The sequence below is a fragment of the Lethenteron reissneri genome, chromosome 19 (genome assembly GCF_015708825.2).
Source record: "Lethenteron reissneri isolate LAM-NWPU_2019-01 chromosome 19, ASM1570882v1, whole genome shotgun sequence".
In the NCBI taxonomy this organism is placed as follows: Eukaryota; Metazoa; Chordata; class Hyperoartia; order Petromyzontiformes; family Petromyzontidae; genus Lethenteron; species Lethenteron reissneri.
In genome coordinates, this window is record NC_083797.1 from 1902688 (window position 1) to 1914956 (window position 12269).

A 12269-nucleotide genomic window follows, 5' to 3' on the forward strand; every position below is an offset into this window, starting at 1 on the left:
GTGTTGACTCTTCTGAGAGAAATACGTTCGCTCTCCTTCAGCTGCCGCTGGATTTTTTGTTTTGATACGGCTGAGCGCAGCCCAAAAAGGCCAAAAATGTCTTGCGGGCAGCACTAAACAGCAATATTGAATGTGTAATAAACAATAGTTACTACGTTTCATGAATTGAGCGAGGTTATTATATTAGCTTGGGGGAAAGAGACGTTGGGAGGGAATTCCAAAGCTCAGCAGCGCTAGGGAAGAAGCAGAATGAGAAGTGAGGTGACCTGCAGTGTGGTGAGTGGGTTGGTGGGGTGAGCATGTGAATGGGTGGGTGCGTCACTGAGTGTGCTGTTGCGATCTGCAGTGCGGTGGCTGAACAGTGTGGTGGATGAAACGAAACGGTCAGTGTCTGATAGACTCGAGTCCTCAACGTGGCAGGAGGAATCACTGAGAAGTTCACGAGAACAGTCACCATGGTAGTAGCGATAAAAGAGTGCTAAGGAGGGGTGGTGAGAGTCGCTTGGCTTGGAGAAAGCTTGAGAGAAGTGCTCAATACCTGGGCTCATTTAGAAACACCCCGACGAAATTGTAATTGATCGCAAATCCGACGTGTGGAATACGAACAATGCGCCGGCTTTCAAACACATTTCACCTTCCGACAACGAGGATGGGAATTTAGAATGCGTCGTCTATTTTTTACTGTCATTTAAAGTTATTGGTTTACTTGCTAACGTGTTCGTGGTCACTCAAGCACTCGGTTACAGTTCCTTGACTAGTGAGGAGCGGATAATGACTAAACCGGCACACTTGAGACTGCTTTATTTTTTTCCTAGCACGATTAATCCACAACTGGGTAATCTCCTACGGATTACCGAGCATTGACTTCATTTCGATAGCAGCTTAGAGCTCCACATTTTCCCTTTGCCATCGGGTCCTTCGTGGGCACATAGCAGGAGTCGGTAAAGTGCAATTCATTTTTAGTCGTTTGTTCATCCACTGCTGGATGGAGGTCTCCTGATGCCGTGTCAGCCTTTGGGGGGGGGGGGGGTGTGGAGCGATTCGACCGTACTTCACGACGCTGGTCAGCGCAGATTGATGAAAAGGGGCACCCCAGGACCTCAGAGACCCCATGCTCATTTTTCCATGGAGACACAGTTTTATTTAATTTTTCCTATTTTAATGATCGTATATATCATTTACTGAAAATGATTTATTCACGGTTCAGCGATTTGTTTATCCGGCAAGTCCTGTGGCCGAAATCGCCACCGTTGCTGAAATAACCAGCAGAGGGCACACGGACCCCTCTCATTCCTTGAGGGTTTCTGCACTCAACAGCAAAAACTGCTTCTACAAAAAAATTAAGTGTGATTATGATCATCCGTATTGCGTTTTGGGTCGGGCCACGTGGTAGTTTTACGCCAACATTCTTTCAGCCTCGCTCCATTCCCGCGTCAATTTCCTGATGAATCTCAACTGCAGTTTTCACTGAAACGTAATCGTATGTTGACGCTAAATACACAGTCGTGAAAAGTCTTAAAATACCGGTGAGGAGTAACTCTCATCGGTCAGAACTTGATTGATACATTGACACGTATAAATAATATCTTTGTAAACGTGACAGTCTTGTCGGGTCGTGGACAGTGACCTGCGCAATAGACTTCCAGTTGGGGTTGACGAATGTTGTGCATATTCTTGAGTGAGTAATTTGCGGTGTAAATTTAGAATTTAACAAATTTGGACTTTGACACCACGGCACATTGGCCTACTCTCTTCAATGACATTATGGGATCTATAACGTTTACCGTGAAGCAGACAGAGCGTGTATTGTTACAGTTATTGCACCGTGCAATATTATTCGGTGCGTCTTTTGGATTTCGAACCGTGAACCTCTGCAACGAGCAGCTATGAACCCGGTGACCAGCGATTGATTCCTGGCCACGGCTACAATCAGTTCTTTCTGATATTCGAACCTGTTCTAGGTCAATTCAGCCTTAAAAGAGTAGCTGGTAGAATGTGTCAACATCAGCGTTGTGGAGACAAAGGTGGCTGGACGTGGTGCTGTATACACTTTTATGCCTCGTGGGGCGTGCTGTCCTTAGTAGGTGCTTACTAACAACTCCTTGCCCAAGAGTCTGTAAGAGGCTGCAGGGGGAATCTGTGGGTTGTGAAGGTGGAAGGGTTCTCATTAGGCATGAAACTATGCATTCGCTCATCCGTTTGTGCTTAGTTTGTTGTCCTTCCCCGCACCTCAGATTATCACGGTTGGCAACGTACAGTGCGAAAGAAGTTCAATGTACGTACATACATTTGTTGGTGATGCGCGCATGGGTCCATGCATTTAAGAATCTGTGGTCCGCAATTTGTGAAAATTATTCTCCAACGATCCGTTTACGTTGCACAATGGAGCAAGCAAAATTTACAAACGAGACGGCAAACGACACCAACATTTTTAACCGATTCTCACATCTGATCGCAACCTTGAATTGTGGTAACGAATCGAATCGCTTGTGGGGTTGGTGGGGGGTGTGAATGATGGCATGCCTGGCTCTCACACTTGCTTGCGGAGGTTAGGGGCGGGGCAATGGCTGGCAGGGATGCGTGGCGACGGGGGTGGTGCGGGCGGGGGTGGGTGGGTGGGTGGGCGGTGGATGGGTGGTGGCAGCGGCGCCGCACGGGGGCCGCGTGTCCTCATGGCCATGCCGATGATTTCCCAGGGGCCCGCGGGGGACTCTGTATTTAACACACTGTCACGGCGCTACGGGGACGGAGGAATGGAGGAGGAGGAGGGGCGGCGAGAGACTAGGAGGGAATATATCCACTTATATATTGCACACAAAAACCACACGGAAAGCAAAAGGAAAGTGAAAAAACTTTACAAGCTTTAGGTTTCCCTAAACCTTTCAGAAAAGCCATTTGTTTTGACGGTTAAATGAATAAGGACAGCAAATCCTCAACGCCCAACTCGCGGGCCACAGCCGGCAGATTAGGTCATTGCAAGGTGGCCTTGCGCCTGTGTTTTTTTTCTATCATTTTTATTTTTCCCCCTCTACTCCGCCCCCCCCTCGTGGGCCGCGTCTCGTGGGCCATGGGCAAAGATTGACGTCCGCGCCCCTCGGCAGCTCCCTGCTGAAAAGAAAACGCTCTTCGATGCTGACCCAGCGCACCCCACCCCCCTCCCCCCCACTGGTCGATCGTCTGCAAATTCGCAAATTCTCATCTTTACTTAAACTTATCAAGGGGTGGGAAAGCTCCCACCCCGTCGCAACCCGTCCCCTCCCCCGACTTCATTGAATATGACCCGCAGCTACACGTGACCGAGTGCTTCGAAAACAGCCGGCAAACGATATTAATCCGTCAATGCGAGCGTCTTAGCCGCGCTAATCGGATGCAGGAAGGGGATAGTTTTTACCTGGTAGCCACTCGGCGTTTCAAATTTCAGCGCGCCCATTCACGTCTGTCTCTGCAGGGAGGGGCTATTGCAGTGATAGCAATGACCGAGATGTCCTAAATACATGGATATATTTGGCCCTGGGTGAGAAAAAAGGTTTTCCTACCAATCGCAGTCGCATACGGAGCAGAGCTCCTGTCTGCTCAAGAAAGAGTGGGGGCAGCCCTCTGTTGAAGGCCAGGTGCTGGTGCTGGCAGCCCAGCGAGAGAACCAACAACCACTGTTGACCTCCAATTAAGTGGTGCTCGATTTATCTGATGGATGATGATGATGTTCAGCCGAGTCAACGCCTTACCGGCATTATCACTGGCAACTCGGGTTGTATAGTTCTAACGATGCATCGATTCATTACCATCCGTTCTTGAGCTCGCGATACATGCTTCGCGTGTATAGGAATGAACGGTTCATATTCGTTGTTTATTAACGGGTGCCCTTGACCCCCTCCAGCCACTTGAGGTGGCTGCTTTTATAGCAGCGCAAAAGAATAGAATCGACTCTTGCATACACACATCGCGTGCCTAGGTCTGTGACAAGTCATCAAATCACAAGCGGTTGGGTTGGGGGGGGGGGGAATTGTTGCAACCCAACTGGCGTCTGCTCCGATTGAGAGTCAAGCGCTCCGAGCTTGTCCCCCGTGTCTAACGCCGCATTTCATCGAACCACGGAAAAACTCGACGTGCGTGGTACTACGCGCTCATCCCCCCCGACGCCCCGGGTTTCTTGTGTTGAGACAATTTGAGCCGGCTGCCAATTTGGGCACGAGCCCGAATCTTCCCGGACGATGATGCTTCTCGGGCTGGCCAGATTTCCAGCGTCAGAATTGAGGCTGAGTAGAAAATATGTCAGCGTGCATGTCAGTCAAAACATTTTCATCGGTAGGCGTTGGGAATGTTTAATTTTCACAGTCAGGGTCGTGACCCGGGCCGACTGACGGCGATACTTTGAGTAACTCGGGAAAATTAAGATGCCACTTTTTTTTTTTTATAACAAAACCCGACTTATCCATCATGATGCCAAGTTGTGGGAGAAGTCCGGCCGTCTCGGCGCAGATCCAGGGGCCCGGCTATCCGTCGAGAGGGTTCGGAGTGTGAGCGACGTGGGAGACGGATCCGCAGCCGTAGCGGGGAACGCGCGCGCGGTGAGCGCGGGTGCCCGCAATCGATTGCGTTGAAACAACGCGAGCAGAGGGGGCCCCCACAGTGTTCCGCGGGGGTTAAAGGAAATAAATAAACAGATCACAGGAGGTGGGGGGGGGGGCAAGGCTTATGTTGCCAGCGCAGGTGCCAATACGCTGATCTCGTTTGATGAATGAGCGCCGCCGGTACGTAACGTGTCATTGGAAAGGTTACTTGCTTGGGGCACGGGTGGGGGGGGGTTCCGAGGTTGGTCGGACCGTGTTGCTAAATCGCTGCATGGCACGCAGCGGAGCGAAGCTACGGAGGAGAAAGGGAGTTTGCGCGCTGCTCTGTTGAGTCCCCGTACCAGAAGGGATGGAACTTGGCCTCCCAGCTGAAACTGCCGAGTGGCAGGGGCGAGCGCACGTGTGTTACCGCCCCCAAGAAAAGGGGTGATCTGAAAGGGAATTTTTTAAAATTATTATTTTGGGCCAAGCAGCCTTCATTTATCGATATTGTAAACCACCCCCCTCCCCCTCAAAAGAAACACTCCTCCCAAATATTTTTGAACGTGTATCACTGCCGCCTGGGTTTTTTGCAAAGTATATTTAATTGCTATTTTTGTTCCGGGTGTTCACACGTACACACTGATGAAGCGATTAGAAACGGCGCAATATAAAATATGTCTGTGGCGACAGACTCTTGAAAGCGTTCCAGCGGGGCTGAGGTCAGAGCTGAAAATTCCATACGCGGACGTGAAATACTGCGCGACTCGGCACGCGACAGATTTGCCTCTTGGCCACCGTAAACATCTGATAGTGGCGACAGTAACTTGCGAGCCTCTCAAACTTGTGCAGATTTTGCAGAATTTTTTTTTTGCATTTTTTCTTTTTACTACTTCCCTCCGCCTCCCCCAAGTCACCCGTGTTTATTTACTTATTTATAGCACGTTTCACCTGGAGGGTTTATATATATATAAAAAAATCAATAGATGCATCGTCCATCTTTTTTCAGGTGACTGACCAGGCGGGAGGTTTTGGGGCTCCGCGGGTTGTGTTCTGACCGCCGGCGCGTCGTTGTGTTGCGTGTCCCCCTTTTGCGTCTAACAGCAGGCCAACGGGCAGTTTGCGGGCCACACGGCGCTGCAGGCAGCCAGCCAGAACGGGCACGTGGACATCATCAAGGCTCTGCTCAAGTACAAGGTGGACCTGGAGGCCGAGGTGAGATCCGTGGGAACGTCGTGCCGCCCCTGCCTCACCGCACCGCGTCCTGCGTCACCGCACCTCACCCTGCCTCACTTCACCCTACCGCACCGCACACCCTTCCTCACCGCACCTTACCTGACCCTGCTTCACCGCACCTCGCTGAGAACTAAAGGAGATCGGTGTTGGACAGAAGGAGACCCGGGGCGCGTTCCCTCCGTTGCCCGGCACTCCGTCGTTAGTCTCGATCGCCGGCCATGCTGATGATGCTCGTAGGCTACCGGGAAGACAAAACTCCCCAAACGACAGGCAAAGTGTAATCGGTTATCCGAATCGAATCTCAACTTCGACTATAAATCCTGGCAATGAATCGAATCGTTACGGGGGGGTGGGGGGGTGGGAGGGTATACCGTAACACGCCCACCACGACGCCCCCACGGGGCCGCGTAACGGACACCGACGTCAAATCGCGGTCCCCTCCATCGCCGACCGAGACTCGCGCCGGCGGCTGGGGCGTGCGATAATCCCGTCGAGCGAAGCAATATACCGTTCCCGGATTCCTCCTTTCCCCCCCCCCCCCCCCCCGATTTTGTGTTCATTAATCAGTCCGTTTATCGGAGGCTGCGTGAGAGTCCATTTGATATTGCTGCAATATCTCTATTGCAAGGGAGCCCTGTTTGCGAGGAAATGCACGGACGGAACAATATGAAAGGACACGGGGCAGGCATGCAGCACTGCTGCCTTTGGGGCTCTACACGGTCTTGCGGCAATTATTTTTTTCTGGCAGATCTGATGCCCTGATGGGAAAGCCACTGGCTCTGCGACATTGCGTCAATTCCTGGATCAAAACTCGGTTCCGCATTGCCCCGTTTTCCCGTTTGCTTCATTGATGTTTCTTAGTAACCTAATTTATTTTGCCGTGTTGGTGACCCGGGTCATTTTCTTGGCAATGAGATATTCGTCGTTCCTTGACTTCTCACCTCGGTAAACAGAATTAACTTGATATTATTCACACGTGGCATCGCGAGCGTGAGAATCTTATTATTTACGATTTATTCCAAAATATAAGCGCGCAACGGACGCTATTTTGGTGTAATGGTGAGCAGTATAAATGGGTACATGACAGTTAGTTGAACAGCAGGTCGTGTTTAGTGGGGTAAAGTATGGGTAATCTTACCTTATTTTGATAACGTTTGGCTAGCGTGGAAGAGTAGACCAAAATACCCCCCGGAGGGGAGCCAGGAGTGACAAGAGCAAGCGATTGCTGAGCTGCACCTTTATATGTAGGGTAACTGAGCGAGGAGAAAACGTACAAACAAAACACAGACCGAAAATCCAAAACCTTACAAACAAACCAGATGAGATGTTAAATTACATATTTGACCGCAAATTCTTGACACGTCATCGAAATCGCCTGGTCGACTGATCGCCGCTTACCCAGCGGGCCGCACGTTCTGCACTTAGTCCTTGGTCGTCCGCTCCACTCCTCGCTTCGTTCCCTCTGCAATCGCCAGTTCGGTCGGCTGCACGCGCGCATCCGTCCAACAAAAGCGCTCGCCAAATCCGGAGCATGCGGCTGCATTGCAGCTGCCTGGTGTCCACGCACTTATACACACACGATTAGCCAGCGCGAATTAATCGCACTTCCCGTCGCCTCCGATTAGCTCGGCGGCCGTCATTCATTTGCCGAGGTCGCACCGAGGAGGAGCCTGAAATGAGTTGAAGGTAGCGGGAACCTTCAGCCGCTGAAACCCGCTTGCTTACGATGGTGCCCGGCCCCGCCGGTTTTCACCGCCGGCCCTCACCACAGGCCCTCACCGCCGTCGCTGTGGGGCTGTGTGAACGCCGCACGCCTTGCGCCGCTAAGGAGCGGTGTCAAATGATTTCGCCTACACGCCAGCGATTCTTACGTGAAGTGCCATGGGCCGTTAAACGCCTTCCCCGTGGACATCGCACGGCCGTGAGTGGAATGCTCGTGCAGTTTAGATTCCTTTTTTTTTTTCATAAAATATTTTTTAGTTTGATTTTGCTCATGCCTGCTCCGTCTCCTGCTTAACGTCGTTGGGTGACAGCTGATGCCACGTTGGCGGTGGGGTTCTCCAGGCTCCCGGAGAGGATCTGAGGCCAGAGGCGGTCATCGCTGGACAGGGAGTAATGATAAAACACACGCACGAGCAGAGCATTAGAGACGGATGGATGGAAAGTCGGACAGACAAACAGGCAAACAGTCAGGCTGACAGTTTGGTCGGTTGACTGATGCACAGACTGGAAAGACAGACAAACAGACTGAAAGAGAGGTAGACAGGTTGACAGAAAGGCAGATGCAATGATTGAATGACAGGAAATAGTCAGACAGAATTTCAAACGAGAGCCCTGGAAGGATCTTCCTCAGTGCTTGTGAAAATACACGCTCCTCGTGTATCTAACATTGTGTCTGATGAGCTCAAGACGTATAACATTTGAGAGTTGACGTTTCGTTGCAATTTCTCCTGTCACTTACACGATGAGTCACTGTGTTGCATTGTGCCTCATGCGTGTGATATTTAAGGAATGTTCTTTTTTTTAGAATAACAACGTTTGTCAATCCACTGCCCGATGAAGGTCTACCTTTTTCGTGTCAGCCATGGGGGTTGTTTTGACCATACTTCACCACGCTGGTCAGCACGGGTTGACAAAGTGGACCGGTTGAGATGTCATCCAACACCAAAGTTAGCTGTGGTCGGGGATCAACTCGCGTCACGGGCTTCCGAGCGCCGTACGCCAACCACTGCACCACAGCTCCCACTTAGCAGCTTAGTAGTCTGTGTAATTAAAGTCATTAAAGGGTTGTAATTGGGATTTTGTGTAATGTAGCAGCGTGGTTCGTTTTTGCAGATCTCCGTGGTTCACGAGCACACGACAGACACTGCCGTCTGCTGACTTGATAACAGCGCGTATCATTCATATGGAACTCTATTAAAGCGCTGTCGGTTCGATGTTAGCATTACACCACAAGTTCTCATAATAATGACTCTAGGCAGCTGGACTCTACATTACCCTGATGTGTGTTTTCGTCATTATTAAGCGCGAGGGAGCCATCGCCCGCCTCGGAGCGCGTTAAATTCTGAATGGCGCTGTCGTAGCAGCGTGTCTCCCCTCCCCTACCCTGCCACCGTTCCCCGCCCCCCCATCTCCTTCACGGGAGAAAATCGCTGATGGAGAAGAAGGAGAAGAAGGAGAGAGGGGGACGAGGCGCTAAATTTGCCCTTGCGAAGGCGTCAGAAGCCCGGGACGCCGGTCGCCCGCTAACACCGCTGTGCGACGCGGCTCGGGGAGGACGGCTCCCCGTGACACCGCTGTGGCCATTATGCTAATGATCTGCTATTACAGCCGTATTAAGGCACGCGGCCTCTCAACGTCAGCAAATTATGCCGGGAATTACGGGGAAGGCCCGGCCGCCCGATCCGGCCGCCCGCCCCGGCGCCCTGATTAACGTGAGTGATGGGATTACCCGCACGGACGGGAGCGGAGTTTGGCTAATGAACAATGAAGGTTCCGCATTTCGGGGGGAAGCTGATTTCTCATGGGGCGCACCGTGATGTACGACTCGGAGCCGGCCCCACCGCCGCACGTGCGTGAGCGCGCGCTTGCTTGCCTGTGGGCCGTATTTAATTAATGTTGGCGGCCGTTAAAAATGAAATCCAACCTCCTCCTCGTTCACAGTCGTTGGGATTCTGTGAATGACCGCGCCGGGGCGAGTTTTTTTTTAAGGCGGCTACTTATTGCCGTGCCTGGGAATCGTCGTGTGCGTTCGTCCGTCCGTCTGTCCCATCAGTAAGTCCATCTGAGGAAACTTTCTATGTCTTCATTGAATTGCCACACGACTTGGCACACGCGGCTTAGCAATTCAAGTGCCCCCAGATCGATTTCGTTTTTGGGTGAGAATGCTAACATGATAATTGCTCAAGTGTGTTTATAATTATTATTACAGTAAACTAAAATGAAGCATGGCGCACGGAGAGCAAGAAGAACCAACAGAGTCAACCGCGAGAGATTAAAAAGTTCCGATGGCTATTTTGACACCCAGCTTCGCGTTATGGCGAAAAACCTCCGAAAAAGCACGGTTGATGAAAAAGAAGTTCAACATACGTACGTGTTCACAACCAAAGGTCAAAAGATCATCACCGCTTATGTCGTTGATGGCATCAGTGACTCAAGTCCACCTAATGGAGTTGTTATTATTATGATCACTCGCCAGGCAGCGTAAACCCGTCATCGTGTTTCAGAATGACCCATGGGAAGTGGATATCACAGAGCTACATCTTAAGATCCCGAATTCCTTGTCACACTTAGTAATATTTGTCACGTGAACAGTCAAACCAATATGTTACATTTTCACAGCAGAAATTTTTGGAAAATTAAGTCCTGAACCAAATTTTATTTGGTGGCTTTTTCACGTGAGATCAAGGTGACCCGCCACACTTCAGAACTCTGTTCAATCGCGGGCTTATAAAACCCTGGACTTGAACCCAAGTTCCCAGCAGTGCCGGCGGCTTCAGACCTCTTTGAGATGGCGGAGTTATTATTTATTTTTGGTTAACGCCACCGGCGCTTCACGTGCGCGCCGCCGGTTTACGTCACCTGACCGCGGATTGGCGCCTCTCTCGTCCGCGGCTCCCTTATCCTGGCGCGGGCAGGATAAAGACGGGGACCGCGCCGTCCACCACGCGGCCTTCGGGGACGAGGGCGCCGTCATGGAGGCGCTGCAGCGCGGCGGCGCCGACCTCAACGCTCGCAACAAGCGGCGTCAGACACCGCTGCACATCGCCGTCAACAAGGGCCATCTGCAGGTGGTGAAGACACTGCTCGACCTCGACAGCCACCCCAGCCTGCAGGTGAGGCCCCGCTGTTGACTGCCTCGCCTGGTGTGCAGGAGTTCATGGGTTCGATCCAGACCCTGTGACGCCTGCTGTACATTTGGAGTTTGCGCATCTCTCCCTCTCTCCCCGTTTTCCCGTGGCTTTTTCTCCAGGTCCTCGGGTTTTACCCTCCGCTTTTAGAAACGCGCGGTTTAGAGTATTCAGATGCTCTACATTTCCACGTGGTATGGCCACTTCGTTGAGCTGTGATTTGTGGCCAGGTCACTTCTGCAAAAGAGCTATATAGCTCAGTGGGCCTTACATGGTAAATTAAAGATAGTTTATCGTTAAAAATAGTTTATGGTTCTCATCCCCGCTGACTTGCCCGCTCACCAATTTATCTGTTCTCCGCCTCGTTCGCCCGCTCACCCACTTCTCTGCCACTTCACCGAATCTCCCGTTTGTTCATCCTCTGCTTGTTTACCTGCTTTATTTACATGCTGTGTCATCCGCTTACCCCCTTATTTGCCCACTTGCTGGTTCATTCATTGTGCTCTCTTTTACCCGATCACTCAGTTTATTCGCCTCCTCGCTGATTTGTCTCCCTGCTCATCGTTGGGCTTGTTCTCCTGCTGCCTCACGTGCTGCTCACTTGCCCACTCGCTCATCCAATCACCCAGCGTGGCCATGCTTGTTTTGTACATGGCAGATTTCTTATTTGCTACGACGCTCACCAGCGATCCAGCGCTTTGGAGGCGAGGGATCCTGGATCTCGCAGATTTGGGAAACTCCCCAACCGTTTGGGCTGCTAGGTGGCAGTAACAGTGATTGCGGTTTGTGATCCTGTCTGTGCGGACGTTTGTGTAATTATCTCTTAGTATTCTTGCGCTTTCGTTGGATACCTAGTTTCCATTCCACATCACAGAGGAAATCGCCAAACATCCATTCCACAGTAAGGTTTTCTCTGGATAAATAAATGCTTCTATACAGGTCCCACCAGCCACAGTAAAAACTCTAATAATAATGCTCACAATGCCCTTTAATTAACCAGGTAAGCCTCGCAGAGTCTCAACAATCGAAGCTCAACACTGACAACATCTGGCATTCCCAGTAAATCTCTGTAAGCACGAGCCAAGCAAAACCCTGCCTAGCTTCTGACGTGCCGAATCGCGTGGCCGTAAGCAAACTGTGACCTCTTCTGCGGGGTGGCCGATCGCGGTGGCGGCGGTGGCTCTGATGGAGTGTACGGCCGCTCGCTCTCACTTCCACTGTGGTGAGAAGCTAGCCACCTCGAGCCCATGCGGTTGTCCTGCGTTATTTGTGGTGCATGAGAGCGCTCGGGAGAAGAGTGGCGGTGCTCGTTTCGCGGGGGGCGATCCGTTAAATTGGCTGTGAGTGGCGTGAACAACAGCCGTTGGCTGGTGTCGTGGCCGTGAAGTCCCGATAGGTCGGAGCGTTTGCTTTGACGTTCCCCAACGCAGAACGACGGATTTGCGGTGTCCATTTCTTCGCGGTTGGTGCAAGCAGATCTTGCATGCTGAAGATTCTGCAGTTGCGATAATTATCATTGCCCGACGCAGATCGTCGTCGTCCATCCGCCCGTTCGGGATTGATACCAGAGGTGCAACGATTCACGGCCCTCGCACTACGATTCAGAAATTGACTATTTTCTAATTGGTATGCT

General features: G+C 51.4%; 1 protein-coding gene across 2 annotated transcripts in view; it reads left to right on the top strand.

The window, feature by feature from the left end:
* MIB1 (MIB E3 ubiquitin protein ligase 1) overlaps positions 1–12269 on the top strand; it is a 75372-nt gene that overhangs the window by 22110 nt on the left and 40993 nt on the right. For both annotated transcript variants that reach the window (XM_061554048.1, XM_061554049.1), the window contains exons 10-11: positions 5655–5765; positions 10424–10621. In XM_061554048.1, coding sequence (XP_061410032.1) covers positions 5655–5765; positions 10424–10621 — 309 coding nt within the window. The remainder of the gene's footprint in view (positions 1–5654; positions 5766–10423; positions 10622–12269) is intronic.